Genomic DNA, 16915 nt, shown 5'->3' with positions numbered 1-16915 from the left:
ATTATTGTTTCCAAAACAACGTGTAATATGTTTTTATTGATATTAAAACACTGAAATATCGATATTTTTTCTTCTTCTGATTTTATAGACCACAGTGTTGGAGATGAAAGTGCTTCTCAAAATACAACTATTTCGAAACACGTCATACCCCCAAATAAAATAAACAAGAAATGGGCCAGCTGGTCAAGGCTGGTGTCCCAATAACATAATGCGATGGTGTAACTTAGACAATATAAGAATATATAATATTTTGGGCATATAGGTAACCAGAAGTACGTTGTTCAGTACGCTATCAGCGCAACATTGAAGTACAAATTGTGAATTTCGGATGTGATGAGCTAAGTACGTGCATGCTAGCTAGGTAGCTAGCCATGCTATCAACTTAATTAGCTAGATAGCTACCACCAATCTTGAATGTTTTCTTGTCATTGACAGCCAATATGTTTTTACTAAAATAGTACCTAGCTAGAGTCTAAGTTAGCTAGCTGTTTTTTGTCAACACACACAAGCTTAATATGGACACACTGGAGTTCTTAGCTAAGATGACTATAGAATGGGGCTAGACAAAATCCAGCATTTTTTTGACTTTGACAAGCCATTGATATAGCCTGCCAACAGTTGTAAGATGAATGTGGCTGTCCTTACTCACCAGAATGTGTTTTTACGTTACAGGGGCATTCCATGATGGACAGTGATCTAAGTCCTCAGGATAAAAAAGACTTGGACAAGTTCATAAAGTTTTTCGCTTTGAAGGTACTCTCTTTAATTATACGCAATATTGCCACAATTAGATTATCAAGCACTTTCTACAGTATTCCTGAGCTGATTAATTCACTGAGGTTGATAATTTACTAATTTCTCTCTGTCATCAGACAGTGCAGGTGATAGTCCAAGCGCGACTTGGGGAAAAAGTATGCACACGCTCCTTGTCTTCACCTACTGGCTCTGATTGGGTAAGTCACAATTAATTCTTGCCTCTCAACTCATGAATTTACCTGTGCCAATTTTGTCCTGAAAGGGTTGTAGATTAAAGTCTCATTAAACTCAATTATTTTCACCAGTTCAATCTGGCAATCAAAGATATCCCAGAAGTTACACATGAGGCAAAGAAAGCTCTGGCCGGGCAGCTTCCTGGCATCGGACGATCCATGTGTGTTGAGATCTCCCTCAAAACCTCAGAGGTAAGATAGCACAGACTGGTGTTACAGACAGTCCTTGAGACCAGTGGTCTGGATCATTGGGCATTTGTTAATCAATAAATCCAAGTGACTGTAAAGGTTAGAAAAACATGTTTTTGTCATATTTTCCAGGGAGACTCAATGGAATTAGAGACATGGTGTCTCGAAATGAACGAGAAGTAAGTAATGAGAAAAGTTTTTTATTTTCTTCTTTTTGTGCTCCAGTTTTTGTAGTTTCTTTTTACATTTGATGGAATGTAACACTCATTGTAAAATGTATGATTCTTTTTTTGCAGGTGTGACAAAGATATTAAGGTGTCCTACACTGTCTATAACCGCCTGTCATTACTGCTCAAGTCACTGCTGGCCATAACAAGGGTAACCCCAGCCTACAAACTCTCACGAAAGCAAGGGCATGACTATGTCATACTGTACAGGTTTGTTTGTTTTAAGGTGCACAGATATCTGTTATCATTATTTTGACTTAGTAAACAATCTCACTAATATATACATTCTTTTGCAGGATATATTTTGGAGAGGTTCAACTCACAGGATTGGGAGAAGGTAACCATGCCCGTTATATTATTTATAAATTTTGTTGGTTGTCTGGGTCTGTGGAAGTGTTGTATAGGGCTGTGAAGATTCTGACATTTGTTGTTTGTGAATGCTGTTTTTCAGGGTTCCAGACAGTGCGTGTAGGAGTTGTGGGAACTCCCATTGGAACCATCACCTTATCTTGTGCTTACAGGACAAACCTGGCCTTCATGTCCACCAGGTACAGAAACAGAAGCCGTTCTTGTTCACAGCCCTGCATGGCCTCACTCTTCAGCGGTCTCAAATGCACTGCCTGTAAAATCTGCCACTATGTTTTCCCCTTTTCTTCCATGTCCTCTCCTTATTCTCCACTGGTTTTATCGATACACTTCCCTTATTCCTAATTCTACATTCATAATCTCATAGGCAGTTTGAGAGGACGGCTCCGATTATGGGTATAATTATTGACCACTTCGTTGAGCGCCCCTTTGGCAACATGGGACACATGCATCCATGTAACTACAGGTGGGTTAGCCCTAGCCCAAACACCTATACTGACCCAATACAATTATTTATTATCTTCTTTAGTGAAGGTATAAAATAAAGGATAGTGTAACAATCCGGTCATATTTGTTTGACTTCCCTATACTCAAGAGCACCAGGGGAAGATGAAGGAGCATACACTGGGGTGGAGGATTCTCAGGAAGTGTGCACCACCTCCTTCTCTACTTCTCCACCCTCACAAGTACGTATGTCACTGCTTAGCAAAGTCTATCTTTGCAACATGTGTAACTTCACAGGTGGTGTCCATGGTGAGATTTGTGAATGTGACTTAGACTTACTTAGACACACCGATATGTGAAAGACTCCCTCTCATGTCTTATTTCACTTCCAAATGGGTCAGGTGTTTTCTTAAACTATTTTGTCTTGCACCGCATTCAAATAGATATACATATTAAAACATTTGACCCATATTGATGATCATACATCCAACTGTTGTGTGTATTTGTGTATCTGGAGGCTTGTTTGTGTATCTGGTGGTTTGGTATTCTCATACCCAAAGCTCATGTCACAAGCCTGGCAGTGGGAAAAGCAGACGTTTTGTGTTGGAGACATTACCAAGCCCCCATACCATATGTGTCCTTTCCATTTTCTGTATAAGTGCTTTAATTTCTTAGCCCCTTTCTTTCTCTCTCTCTCTTTCTGTGCTGTCTGTGTAGTGTGTGTTCACTATAAGTAAGGCACATTTAAAGACGCCTAAACCTGCAGTGATGGACACTCTGAAAGTCCCCATGATGGGCCTGGCCTTCTCACACCAAGTGAGTCTTGTGTGTGTGGGCATGTATCTCACTCACTCACAATGCCTGAGGTGTTCGAGGACTATTTGGCCTGTCTTCTATTACCTCTTTAAAAGTAATAGAAGTATAGCGTGCTTAAAAGCAAATCAATGAAGCAATCAAATGGGACAGCTCTGTATCCCTTACATTAGGGCGCATATATATATAATATGTTTATTGTGTAGATAATCCTCTAAGAAAACCAATGGTCGTAACCTCATCGCTCTATAATAATCAGTTCAAAAGTTATTGGATTGTTAACCCTTGTAGAATGGACAGAATTAGGGTGACTAAATCAATGGAGTCCAGAAAAAAAAGGTGGTACAAAATCAGGACAATTGCATATTTCAGTATACGCTTTTCATATTCATTCGAAATTCGTGTTCTTTTTAGAAGATTTCTCACAAAAACAAGCATATCTCTGTGAAATGTCAATGGCACACTGAGCGTTTACCAAGCTTTTTATTTTCAAAGCCTTTTACATTTAATTCAGCTCGTGTCATGCTAATTTCACTTTTTGCGATCTACAGAAACAACTTTGAAGACGATGACCACAAAATGTAAAATGCTCAAAAGTTGTTACGAGAAACCTGCACCACTAGGTCAACAGAGCTTGGTGCTTATTATCGGATGTATAATGTTACGAAATCCGACTTTTTGTATGTAATGTTAATGATATGTTAGAGAGACTCACTGAACGATTCAGAACATGAATAATCATATTTGTAAAAGGTACACTACCGTTCAAAAGTTTTGGGAAATGTCCTTGTTATCGAAAGAAAAGCAATTTTTTGGTCCATTAAAATAACAGCAAATTGATCAGAAATACAATGTAGACATTATTAATGTTGTAAATGGCTATTGTAGCTGGAAACGGCTGATTTTTAATGGAATATCTACATAGGTGTACAGAGGCCCATTATCAGCAACCATCAGTCCTGTGTTCCAATGGCACGTTGTGTTTGCTAATCCCAGTTTATCATTTAAAAAGGCTAATTGATCATTAGAAAACCCTTTTGCAATAATGTTAGCACAGCTGAAAACTGTTGTGCTGATTAAAGAAGCAATAAAACTGGCCTTCTTGAGACTATTTGAGTATCTGGAGCATCAGCAATTGTGGGTTCGATTACAGGCTCAAAATGGCAAGAAACATAGAACTTTCTTCTGAAACTCGTCAATCTATTCTTGTTCTGAGAAATGAAGGCTATTCCATGTGAGAAATTGCCAAGAAACTAAAGATCTCATTAAATAGTACCCGCAAAACACCAGTCTCAACGTCAACAGTGAAGAGGCGACTCCGGGATGCTGACCTTCTAGGCAGATTTGCAAAGAAAAAGCCATATTTCAGACTGGCCAATAAAAATAAAAGATGTTTCGCTTTTCGCTAAGATGGGCAGTCTGAGATACAGGTGAAGTCGGAAGTTTACATACACCTTAGCGAAATACATTTAAACTCAGTTTTCAACAATATCTGACATTTAATCCTAGTAAAAATTCCCAGTTTTAGGTCCGTTAGCATCACCACTTTATTTTAAGAATGTGAAATGTCAGAATAATAGTAGAGAATTATTTATTTCAGCTTTTATTTCTTTCATCACATTCCCAGCGGGTCAGAAGTTTACATACACTCAATTAGTATTTGGTAGCATTGCTTTTAAATTGTTTAACTTGGGTCAAACGTTTCGGGTAGCCTTCCACAAGCTTCCCACAATAAGTTGGGTGAATTTTGGCCCATTCCTCCTGACAGAGCTGGTGTAACTGAGTCAGGTTTGTAGGCCTCCTTGCTCGCACACACTTTTTCAGTTCTACCCACACATTTTCTATAGGATTGAGGTCAGGGCTTTGTGATGGCCACTCCAATACCTTGACTTTGTTGTCCTTAAGCCATTTTGCCACAACTTTGGAAGTATGCTTGGGGTCATTGTCCATTTGGAAGACCCATTTGCGACCAAGCTTTAACTTCCTGACTGATGTCTTGAGATGTTGCTGCAATATATCCACATAATTTTCCTTCCTCATGATGCCATCTATTTTGTGAAGTGCACCAGTCCTCCTGCAGCAAAGCACCCCCACAGCATGATGCTGCCACCCGCGTGCTTCACGTTGGGATGGTGTTCTTCGGCCTGAAAGTAACCCCCTTTTTCCTCCAAACATAACGATGGTCATAATGGCCAAACAGTTCTAATTTTGTTTAATCAGAGCAGAGGACAATTCTCAAAAAAGTAAGATCTTTGTCCCCATGTGCAGTTACAAACCGTAGTCTGGCTTTTTCATGGCGGTTTTGGAGCAGTGGCTTCTTCCTTGCTGAGCGGCCTTTCAGGTTATGTCAATATAGGACTAGTTTTACTGTGGGTATAGATACTTTTGTACCTGTTTCCTCCAGCATCTTCACAAGGTCCTTTGCTGTTGTTCTGGGATTGATTTGCACTTTTCGCACCAAAGTACGTTCATCTCTAGGAGACAGAACGCGTCTCCTTCCTGAGCGGTATGACAGCTGCGTGGTCCCATGGTGTTTATACTTGCGTACTATTGTTTGTACAGATGAACGTGGTACCTTCAGGCGTTTGGAAATTGCTCCAAAGGATGAACCAGACTTGTGGAGGTCTACAATTATTTTGTGAGGTCTTGGCTGATTTCTTTTGATTTTCCCATGATGTTAAGCAAAGAGGCACTGAGTTTGAAGGTAGGCCTTGAAATACATTCACAGAAATTATGTCAATTAGCCTATCAGAAGCTTCTAAAGCCATGACATCATATTCTGGAGATTTCCAAGCTGTTTAAAGGCACAGTCAACTTAGTGTATGTAAAAACGTCTGACCCACTGGAAGTGTGATACAGTGAAATAATCAGTCTGTAAACAATTGTTGGACAAATTACTTGTGTCATGCACAAAGTAGATGTCCTAACCGACTTGCCAAAACTATAGTTTGTTAACAAGAAATGTGTGGAGTGGTTGAAAAACAAGATTTAATGACTCTAACTTAAGTGTATGTAAACTTCCGACTTCAACTGTATGGCTTTTTCTTTGCAACTCTGCCTAGAAGGTTAGCATCCCGGAGTCGCCTCTTCACTGTTGACGTTGAGACTGGTGTTTTACGGGTACTATTTAATGAAGCTGCCAGTTGAGGACCTGTGAGGTATCTGTTTCTCAAACTAGACCCTCTAATGTATTTTGTCTTCTTGCTCAGTTGTGCACCGGAGCCTCCCACTCCTCTTTCTATTCTGGTTAGAGCCAGTTTGCGCTGTTCTGTGAAGGGAGTAGTACACAGCGTTGTACGAGATCTTCAGTTTCTTGGCAATTTCTCACATGGAATAGCCTTCATTTCTCAGAACAAGAATAGACTGACGAGTTTCAGAAGAAAGTTATTTGTTTCTGGCCATTTTGAACCTGTAATCGAACCCACAATTGCTGATGCTCCAGATACTCAAATAGTCTCAAGAAGGCCAGTTTTATTGCTTCTTTAATCAGCACAACAGTTTTCAGCTGTGCTAACATTATTGCAATAGGGTTTTCTAATGATCAATTAGCCTTTTAAAATGATAAACTGGGATTAGCAAACACAACGTGCCATTGGAACACAGGACTGATGGTTGCTGATAATGGGCCTCTGTACGCCTATGTAGATAAAATCTGCCGTTTCCAGCTACAATAGCCATTTACAACATTAACAATGTCTACATTGTATTTCTGATAAATTTGCTATTATTTTAATGGACACAATTTTTTCTTTTCTTTCGAAAACAAGGACATTTCTAAGTGATCCCAAACTTTTGAACGGTAGTGTATATTATAACATAAGGAAGTACTTATGTCATTAGCTACATTATCTACTAACTGCCCTAGAATTCCTAACCTAAATCTTTTCCACATTATTATTTTTTTTTAAACCTTTATTTAACTAGGCAAGTCAGTTAAGAACAAATTCTTATTTACAATGACTGCCTACACCGGACGACGCTGGGCCAATTGTGCGCCGCCCTATAGGACTCCCAATCACGGCCGGTTGTGATACAGCCTGGAATCGAACCAGGGGGTCTGTGGTGACGCCTCAATTTGCTGATAATGATTCCTTAACAAATAGTTAGTCATCACTTAAATATATTAATATATTATCACGTTCAATGTCAGGGTAAGTAAAATCTGCCTAGAAGAGCTGTGCTTAAAATTGTTACCCTATCCTCTCTAATTCTATACTTTCTACCTCCTGATGCCTGCTCCCATCATCCCATTTCTCCTCTATGGATTAATTCATGTTTTAGCTCGCTCTCTTTTCTTTCTTACTTCTCTCTCTCTCTCTCTCTCTCTCTCTCTCTCTCTCTCTCTCTCTCTCTCTCTCTCTCTCTCTCTCTCTCTCTCTCTCTCTCTCTCTCTCTCTCTCTCTCTCTCTCTCTCTCTCTCTCTCTCTCTCTCTCTCTCTCTCTCTCTCTCTCTCTCTCTCTCTCTCTCTCTCTCTCTCTCTCTCTCTCTCTCTCTCTCAGCTCTACTGCTCTCGTCTTTCTTATCAGCCTCCTGTGGTTGTTGGAGCTGCTGACTTCTGCCCCCCCTCCACCTTAAACGCTGCCAACCCACACCAGGTAACCACCCAGATATTGAGCTAGTCAAATCACATTTGATTTGTCACATGCGTCGTAAACAACAGGTGTCGATTAACAGTGAAATGCTTACTTACGGGCCCTTCCCAACAATGCAGAGAGAAAGAAAATAGAGAAATAATAGAAAAGTAATAATAGTAAATACACAATTAGTAACGATAACTTGGCTATATACACGGGGTACCAGTTCAGAGTCGATGTGCAGGGGTACGAGGTAATTGAGGTAAATATGTACACTACAAGTCAAAAGTTTGGACACACCTACTCATTCAAGGGGTTTTCTTTATTTTTACTATTTTTTACATTGTAGAATAATAGTGAAGACATCGAAATGATGAAATAACACATGGAATCATGTAGTAACCAAAAAAGTGTTAAACAAATCAAAATATATGTTATATATGAGATTCTTCAAATAGCCACCCTTTGCCTTGATGACAGCTTTGCACACTCTTGGCATTCTCTCAACCAGCTTCATGAGGTAGTCACCTGGAATGCATTTCAATTAACAGGTGTGCCTTCTTAAAAGTTAATTTGTGGAATTTCTTTCCTCCTTAATGTGTTTGAGCCAATCAGTTGTGTTGTGACAAGGTAGGGGTGGTATACAGAAGATAGCCCTATTTGGTAAAAGACAAAGTCCATATTATGTAAAGAACAACTCAAATAAGCAAAGAGAAACGACAGTCCATCATTACTTTAAGACATGAGGTCAGTCAATACAGAACATTTCAAAAACTTTTAAAGTTTCTTCAAGTGCAGTCACAAAAACCATCAAGCGCTATGATGAAACTGGCTCTCATGAGGACCGCCACAGGAATGGAAGACCCAGAGTTACCTCTGCTGCAGAGGATAAGTTCATTAGTTACCAGCCTCAGAAATTGCAGACCAAATAAATGCTTCACAGAGTTCAAGTATCAGACACATCTCAACATCAACTGTTCAGGGGAGACTGTGTGAATCAGGCCTTCATGGTCGATTTGCTGCAAAGAAACCACTACTGAAGGACCCAAAAAGAAGAAGAGACTTGCTTGGGCCAAGAAACACGAGCAATGGACTGGTGGAAATGTGTCCTTTGGTCTGGAGTCCAAATTTGAGATTTTTGGTGGGTGAATGGATGATCTCCGCATGTGTATTTCCCACTGTAAAGCATGGAGGAGGAGGTGTTATGGTGTGGGGGTGCTTTGCTGGTGACACTGTCTGTGATTTATTTAGAATTCAAGGCACACTTAACCTTCATGGCTAACACAGCATTCTGAAGTGATACACCATCCCATCTGGTTTGGGCTTAGTGGGACTATCATTTGTTTTTCAACAGGACAATGACCCAACACACCTCCAGGCTGTGTAAGGGCTATTTTACCAAGAAGGAGAGTGATGGAGTGCTGCATCAGATGACCTGGCCTCCACAATCCCCCGACCTCAACCCAATTGAGATGGTTTGGGATGAGTCGGACCGCAGAGTGAAGGAAAAGCAGCCAACAAGTGCTAAGCATATGTGGGAACTCCTTCAAGACTGTTGGAAAAGCATTCCAGGTGAAGCTGGTTGAGAGAATGCTAAGAGTGTGCAAAGCTGTCATCAAGGCAAAGGGTGGCTGTTTGAAGAATCTGAAATATAAAATATTTATTTTATTGATTTGGTTAACACTTTGTTTTCCGTTACTACATGATTCCATATGTGTTATTTCATAGTTTTGATGTCTTCACTATTATTCAACAATGTAGATGCAACAGGATCAATAATAAACAGTAGCAGCAGCGTATGTGATGAGTCAAAAAAGTTAGTGCAAAAAGGGTCAATGCAGATTGTCCGGGTAGCTATTTAACTAACTATTTAGCAGTCTTATGGCTTGGTAGAAGCAGTTCAGGGTCCTGTTGGTTCCAGACTTGGTGCATCGGTACCGCTTGCCGTGCGGTAGCAGAGACAACATTCTATGACTTTGGTGGCTCGAGTCTTTTACAATTTTTACGGCCTTCCTCTGACACCGCCTGGTCTAGAGGTCCAGGATGGCGCCTTGCGGTCAGATGCCAAACAGTTGCCATACCAAGCGGTGATGCAGGCAGTCAAGATGCTCTAAATGCATAGATTTGAGGGCCAACAAGGGAAACAAAGCTTTGTATAGGTGTTTCAACATGACTCAACCAGTGCTAACTATGGCCTTTCATATGTCCTCTGTAGATGGGAATTCCAGGGAAGGAAGGGGGCGTACCCCAGCAGGTGCCTTTGCAGCCTTGTCATGGTGCCCAGGCAGAGCATGGACGAGTGTCCTCATGCCCCCCTGCTGATCATGTTCCTGCCACGCCCTCCAGCAGGTAAGCCCCAGTCTGCCATGATCCTATTTGACAAAGCGAAGCACCCTGTGGAACTGGGGATCACCTGAGATTATGCTTGCTTGGGAGAAACCTGTTTGTTACAACTTTGCCATGTTATCTTTCAAAGTGGTGAGGATGCAGAGACCTCGTCGAGGATCATTGAGGTGAAGAGTATGTCTCCCTCTGATGTACTGGAGACCACATTCACCAGGAAAGTGGGTGCCTTTGTCAACAAGCCAGGCACACAGGTAGGGACAGCCTTTTTATGTCCTTGTTTAAGTACAAACATTCAATATTTATTCCTGGAAGTACCCATTTTTATGAGTAAAGGACAAATTACCAATGAGTGTTATACCCTTGTAATTACTGCAGTATTAATCTATGTCCATTGCAGGTAACCACAGCAAGCCTGGATTTACCATTTGCAGCGTTTGCTCCCAGAGCCTATGACCTCGAGGAAAATGACCCTATGGTAAATCAATTATTCACATAAATAATTGTCACCCTTAAATAACTATTTTCTGGGTTATGGTTAGGAGTCATTTTAGTGCAGATATGGTAATGTAATTACTTCTCCTTTGTCCAAGGTTCAGCCACCGGAGTCCCCAGCCACGTCCTCCCCCCTGCAGGGCAGTTTGCACTCCCAAGGCTCTGGTGAGAGTGGAGGTCCGGCACAGGATGACTTTGTTATGGTGGACTTTGTAAGTACCCTGCCTTTTGTAACACAGATTGCTTTATTTGTTTTCCAGAGGAAAACACAGACAATGATAGATAGTAACTCAATCAATCTAACCTCATTTCTATGTCGTATCAAATGCTGCTATGAACAAATGTCGGTTTCTGTCTGTCAATTGTGGATGTTATCTGCATAGGAAGAACTCATGAATTTTCTTCATATATAAATGAGCATTACTTACATCACTTAGCAGTGTTCATTTAAGGCACCTGCATACTTGGTTGGATTTGCTTCTAGCAGAACTCGGCTAGACAAAGTGAATGTCTGTGCCTCGCATACTCCCTTTAAAGACCCTTGCTTGAAAAATGAGAAAAAAGCAGCAATAGTACTGTTTGTCCCTCTTGAGATGCTGTAGCAGTATACACTTCCTCAAAATAGTCTGAATTAATCTAAGATAACTCAAGAAATCTATAATAATTTTTGACATCTTTGCAGTATTTCTCAACTGAAACAATTTGCATGAAAACGAGTCCTCTCTCGTTGAATGACATCAAACACTTAATTGAAGAATCCCTACTGTTGACCGGTCACCGACGAAGGGGTGTAGACTTCGGCTACCGAACTTCGGCTTGCCTCAGGAAAAAATGCTGTGCACGAACAGTCGAAAAAACCCTTGCCAAAGACCAAAATTAACAAACTGTTTCGGATGGGAAGCATGCAGACGCCTTTAGACATTTTTTCTTTCAGACTGGTATCTGGGCTGTAGAGAGTGACCATGAGAAATCAAAGCCAAAACACCAAAGGCGAATGCGACAAAGCACATAGCAAGACCTAATGAAAACCAAAATCTATCAAAGGAACTAGCTTTTAAAGCAACAGAGGGAGAGATGTCAGCTTTGAACATTTTAGATTTTTACATTTTACATTTTAGTCATTTAGCAGACGCTCTTATCCAGAGCGACTTACAGGAGCAATTAGGGTTAAGTGCCTTGCTCAAGGGCACATTTACGTCATTTAGCAGACGCTCTTATCCAGAGCGACTACAAATTGGTGCATTCACCCTATAGCCAGTGGGATAACCACTTTACAATTATACTTATTTTTTTTTTTTTTTGGGGGGGGGGGTAGAAGGATTACTTTATCCTATCCCAGGTGTTCCTTAAAGAGGTGGGGTTTCAAATGTCTCCGGAAGGTGGTGAGTGACTCCGCTGTCCTGGCGTCGTGAGGGAGCTTGTTCCACCATTGGGGTGCCAGAGCAGCGAACAGTTTTGACTGGGCTGAGCGGGAACTATGCTTCCGCAGAGGAAGGGGAGCCAGCAGGCCAGAGGTGGATGAACGCAATGCCCTCGTTTGGGTGTAGGGACTGATCAGAGCCTGAAGGTACGGAGGTGCCGTTCCCCTCACTGCTCCATAGGCAAGCACCATGGTCTTGTAACGGATGCGAGCTTCAACTGGAAGCCAGTGGAGTGTGCGGAGGAGGGGGGTGACGTGAGAGAACTTGGGAAGGTTGAACACCAGACGGGCTGCGGCATTCTGGATGAGTTGTAGGGGTTTAATGGCACAGGCAGGGAGCCCAGCCAACAGCGAGTTGCAGTAATCCAGACGGGAGATGACAAGTGCCTGGATTAGGACCTGTGCCGCTTCCTGTGTAAGGCAGGGTCGTACTCTCCGAATGTTGTAGAGCATGAACCTGCAGGATCGGGTCACCGCCTTGATGTTAGCGGAGAACGACAGGGTGTTGTCCAGGGTCACGCCAAGGCTCTTCGCACTCTGGGAGGAGGACACAACGGAGTTGTCAACCGTGATGGCGAGATCATGGAACGGGCAGTCCTTCCCCGGGAGGAAGAGCAGCTCCGTCTTGCCAGGGTTCAGCTTGAGGTGGTGATCCGTCATCCATACTGATATGTCGGCCAGACATGCAGAGATGCGATTCGCCACCTGGTTATCAGAAGGGGGAAAGGAGAAGATTAGTTGTGTATCGTCAGCGTAGCAATGATAGGAGAGGCCATGTGAGGATATGACAGAGCCAAGTGACTTGGTGTATAGGGAGAAAAGGAGAGGGCCTAGAACTGAGCCCTGGGGGACACCAGTGGTGAGAGCACGTGGTGCGGAGACAGCTTCTCGCCACGCCACTTGGTAGGAGCGACCGGTCAGGTAGGACGCAATCCAGGAGTGAGCCGCGCCGGAGATGCCCAGCTCGGAGAGGGTGGAGAGGAGGATCTGATGGTTCACTGTATCAAAGGCAGCAGACAGGTCTAGAAGGACCAGAGCAGAGGAGAGAGAGTTAGCTTTAGCAGTGCGGAGAGCCTCCGTGACACAGAGAAGAGCAGTCTCAGTTGAATGACCAGTCCTGAAACCTGACTGGTTTGGATCAAGAAGGTCATTCTGAGAGAGATAGCAAGAGAGTTGGCTAAAGACGGCACGCTCAATAGTTTTGGAAAGAAAAGAAAGAAGGGATACTGGTCTGTAGTTGTTGACATCAGTGGGATCGAGTGTTGGTTTTTTGAGAAGGGGTGCAACTCTCGCTCTCTTGAAGACGGAAGGGACATGGCCAGCGGTCAAGGATGAGTTGATCAGCGAGGTGAGGTAGGGGAGAAGGTCACCGGAGATGGTCTGGAGAAGAGAGGAGGGGATGGGGTCAAGCGGGCAGGTTGTTGGGCGGCCTGCAGTCACTAGTCGCAAGATTTTATCTGGAGAGAGAGGGGAGAAAGAAGTCAAAGCATAGGGTAGGGCAGTGTGAGCAGGACCAGCAGTGTCATTAGACTTAACAAACGAGGATCGGATGTCGTCAACCTTCTTTTCAAAGTGGTTGACAAAGTCATCCACAGAGAGGGAGGAGGGGGGGGGGGGGAGGAGGATTCAGCAGTGAGGAGAATGTGGCAAAGAGCTTCCTAGGGTTAGAGGCAGATGCTTGGAATTTAGAGTGGTAGAAAGTGGCCTTAGCAGCAGAAACAGATGAAGAAAATGTAGAGAGGAGGGAGTGAAAAGATGGCAGGTCGGCAGGGAGTTTAGTTTTCTTCCATTTCCGCTCAGCTGCCCGGAGCTCTGTTCTGTGAGCTCGCAATGAGTCATCAAGCCACGGAGCTGGAGGGGAGGACCGAGCCGGCCGGGAGGATAGGGGACACAGGGAGTCAAAGGATGCAGAAAGGGAGGAGAGGAGGGTTGAGGAGGCAGAATCAGGAGATTGGAGGGAGAAGGATTGAGCAGAGGGAAGAGATGATAGGATGGAAGAGGAGAGAGTAGTGGGAGAGAGAGAGCGAAGGTTGCGGCGGCGCGTTACCATCTGTGTAGGGGCAGAGTGAGTAGTGTTGGAGGAGAGCGAGAGAGAAAAGGATACAAAGTAGTGGTCGGAGACATGGAGGGGAGTTGCAGTGAGATTAGTAGAAGAGCAACATCTAGTAAAGATGAAGTCAAGCGTATTGCCTGCCTTGTGAGTGGGGGGGGATGGTGAGAGGGTGAGGTCAAAAGAGGAGAGGAGTGGAAAGAAGGAGGCAGAGAGAAATGAGTCAAATGTAGACGTAGGGAGGTTGAAATCCCCCAAAACTGTGAAGGGTGAGCCATCCTCAGGAAAGGAACTTATCAAGGCGTCAAGCTCATTGATGAACTCTCCAAGGGAACCTGGAGGGCGATAGATGACAAGGATATTAAGCTTAAATGGGCTAGTGACTGTGACAGCGTGGAATTCAAATGAGGAGATAGACAGATGGGTTAGGGGAAAAATTGAGAATGACCACTTGGGAGAGATGAGGATTCCTGTGCCACCACCCCTCTGACCAGATGCTCTCGGGGTATGCGAGAACACATGGTCAGACGAGGAGAGAGCAGTAGGAGTAGCAGTGTTTTCAGTGGTAATCCATGTTTCCGTCAGCGCCAGGAAGTCGAGGGACTGGAGGGTAGCATAGGCTGGGATGAAGTCAGCCTTGTTGGCGGCAGAACGGCAGTTCCAGAGGCTGCCTGAGACCTGGAACTCCAGGTGTGTGGTGCGTGCAGGGACCACCAGGTTAGAGAGGCAGCAGCCACGCGGTGTGAGGCGTTTGTGTAGCCTGTGCGGAGAGGAGAGAACAGGGATAGGCAGAGGTATAGTTGACAGGCTGCAGCAGATGGCTACAATAATGCAGAGGAGATCGGAATGAAATGAACTAAACATCTGGGAAAGGAGAGAGCAGGCCTCCCTCACCAAAAAAATAATAATATAACTCTCCCAACTTCCACCTCAGAAACTATAATTGTTTCACTGAACCACCCGAATAAAACTCTCCCAACTTCCACTTTAGAAATTAGAATTGTTGTAAACTACAGCAGACTGTTATCAGTAGCTGTAATTAAGTACAGCAGCTACCAACCACCTAACGTTAATGCCTCGGATGAGGTTAGAAAAACAGCTGAATGGTAGCAGCTAGCTGGCTCAATCACAGGTACTCTTAAGCATGAAATAACATTGGAAACAACTAACCACAGTTGCTAAAAGTTACCAGTAGCTACCCGCTAGCTAGCTAGCTTTGTTGGTCCAAGTAGTGGGTAAGCTAGCCTCGTGCTTCGCCGGGGTCTGCCGAATACAATACTTACCTACAATAATTACCTACAATAACCTTCAATAACTACCTGAGTAAGCTACCTATAATACCAAACTACAATACCTACCTACAATCTAAATACATGGTTTAAGCTTAACTCAACACCATATAAGAAGCCAAGCTTACCTTTCATAACGCAGCAATGATTAAACGTTGGGTAGCTAGCACAAAGATATTGTATTTAGCTACTACAGTACAGCCAGCTGGTAGTGTTGATTTTTTAGATAAATGCTTCTGATGAAGCTAATGGGAATGAGTGTTCTTAATTCAAATCTCCGACCTCAGACCCCTTATCTTGTGGTTAACAGTTGTGAATTAATTAGGACTGTGTTACTGGCAAGAAAATGTTAAAAACATAACTTCTGGGAATAATTCTTCTGGGTGCTGCTGACAAAAAATCGTAGGAAGAAGTCTGTTATTAAGGAAGGTGCCTGTTACAGTTGTTGCCCTGCACATCTGATTGTGTTCTGTGTGCTCTGTGTTATTCAGAAGCCTGCGTTCTCTAAGGATGACCTCCTTCCCATGGACCTTGGCACATTCTACAGAGAGTTCCAGAACCCCCCACAGCTCGCCAGCCTCACTATTGATGTCAGTTCTCAGTCCATGGCAGAAGACCTGGTGAGAGACACTTCTGACTTCCAAAGAGAGATGGTTTCTGTTTTGTTGCCAGGTGGGGGGTGGAGGGGTCTCCTTGTGTATGAAGTGGAATTTAAACGACTGACAGATAGTAGTGAGAGGGGAACATAGTAGTTACCATTATACGATTTACTGTGTTTGAATGTCTCTTTTCTGTGGTGCTTTTTAGTCTAATAAATCAATATCTTAGTCATTCTGTGTTTGTAATGATGTTGTTCATTTTCCCTACAGGACTCTCTTCCTGAAAAACTGGCAGTATACGAGAAGAACATTGATGAATTTGATGCATTTGTGGACACATTGCAGTAGGGATGACAAATTATCCCATTTAGTCCATCTGCAAGGTCCTGTTGTCTTTCAAGCTTGTTTGCATTCAGTCTGTGTATGCCTGTTCTTCTCTTAATTGAAATTGCACATTGATTTCTAATCAGAATGTTTCTCTTCAAACCTCACTAGTTGATGTATTGTAGAGTAAGCGAGCCTGTACCCAACAACAGAAGACATCTAAAAAATAAATAAAAGTGAAGCGGTTTCTTTTCTGATGTGAATAACTGCAACATTTGCTCTAGTGTTGAGCAGACTGTGTCATAGTGTAAATACCAGATCCCCTCTCACCTTGCTGTTATAGAACTTAACACATAATAACAAAGACATTCAGTTCATCAAAGCTGTTGTCTAAATAATGTCAGGAGGCATTGTATTATTGCTGTCCCGTGTGACACTGAGAACGTTCATAGCACCTATGGAGTCAGACGTGGCTATGTTTTAGTAGATGTGAAGAAGCCAAGCTATGTATGGAAAATGATCAATAGTAGTCACTCTATACCCAAGAAACAACAAACATACTGTGTAGCTGAATCTGTATATTGAAAGAGAAGTTCCTGTAAAGTTTTTTTTGTAAATGGGGAGAAATATTGTCCTCGCTTTCTTCTCTAGATTACCAATTTTAGGGGGGGGGGGGGGGAATCACTGTGTATCACTACAAATGATGTAGTCAGTCACTGCTCACCTCCTCTAAATCACCATATAAAGCAAGTTTACTTTTTCCCTATCTGTAAAGAGGGTAAACATTATTTG

At 42.9% G+C, this 16915-nt stretch overlaps 1 protein-coding gene across 3 annotated transcripts; it reads left to right on the top strand.

Annotated features, from left to right (window-relative positions):
• Positions 1 to 137: 137 nt before the first annotated feature.
• LOC311127163 (autophagy-related protein 13-like) lies at positions 138 to 16794 on the top strand. 3 transcript variants are annotated; one of them, XM_084158939.1, is made up of 17 exons: positions 145 to 342; positions 673 to 753; positions 873 to 953; positions 1062 to 1181; positions 1311 to 1357; positions 1475 to 1615; positions 1702 to 1742; positions 1857 to 1953; positions 2139 to 2237; positions 2367 to 2457; positions 7529 to 7624; positions 9819 to 9952; positions 10080 to 10200; positions 10347 to 10424; positions 10540 to 10653; positions 15692 to 15820; positions 16070 to 16794. In XM_084158939.1, the coding sequence occupies exons 2-17, from the start codon at positions 682 to 684 to the stop codon at positions 16145 to 16147; spliced, it is 1539 nt and encodes a 512-aa protein (XP_084015065.1). In that variant the 5' UTR covers positions 145 to 342; positions 673 to 681; the 3' UTR covers positions 16148 to 16794. The 3 variants fall into 3 exon arrangements, with proteins under 3 accessions (XP_084015067.1, XP_084015065.1, XP_084015066.1); XM_084158940.1 differs by having other exon boundaries at positions 153 to 342; positions 7556 to 7624; XM_084158941.1 differs by lacking the exon at positions 7529 to 7624 and having other exon boundaries at positions 138 to 342.
• The last annotated feature ends 121 nt before the right edge of the window (positions 16795 to 16915 follow it).

This window comes from Coregonus lavaretus (assembly GCF_964263955.1).
Source record: "Coregonus lavaretus genome assembly, chromosome: 4".
Taxonomy (NCBI): Eukaryota; Metazoa; Chordata; class Actinopteri; order Salmoniformes; family Salmonidae; genus Coregonus; species Coregonus lavaretus.
The sequence above is the reverse complement of the archived record's forward strand: the minus strand, read 5'-3'. Positions and strand labels throughout refer to the sequence as shown.

Coding starts and splice junctions, on each gene's coding strand:
- LOC311127163 (XM_084158939.1), top strand. CDS start 682: ATGATGGACAGTGATCTAAGTCCTCAGGATAAAAAAGACTTGGACAAG. Junction 10,425..10,539: donor TCGAGGAAAATGACCCTATG/GTAAATCAATTA, acceptor CCTTTGTCCAAG/GTTCAGCCACCGGAGTCCCC. Junction 15,821..16,069: donor AGTCCATGGCAGAAGACCTG/GTGAGAGACACT, acceptor TTTTCCCTACAG/GACTCTCTTCCTGAAAAACT.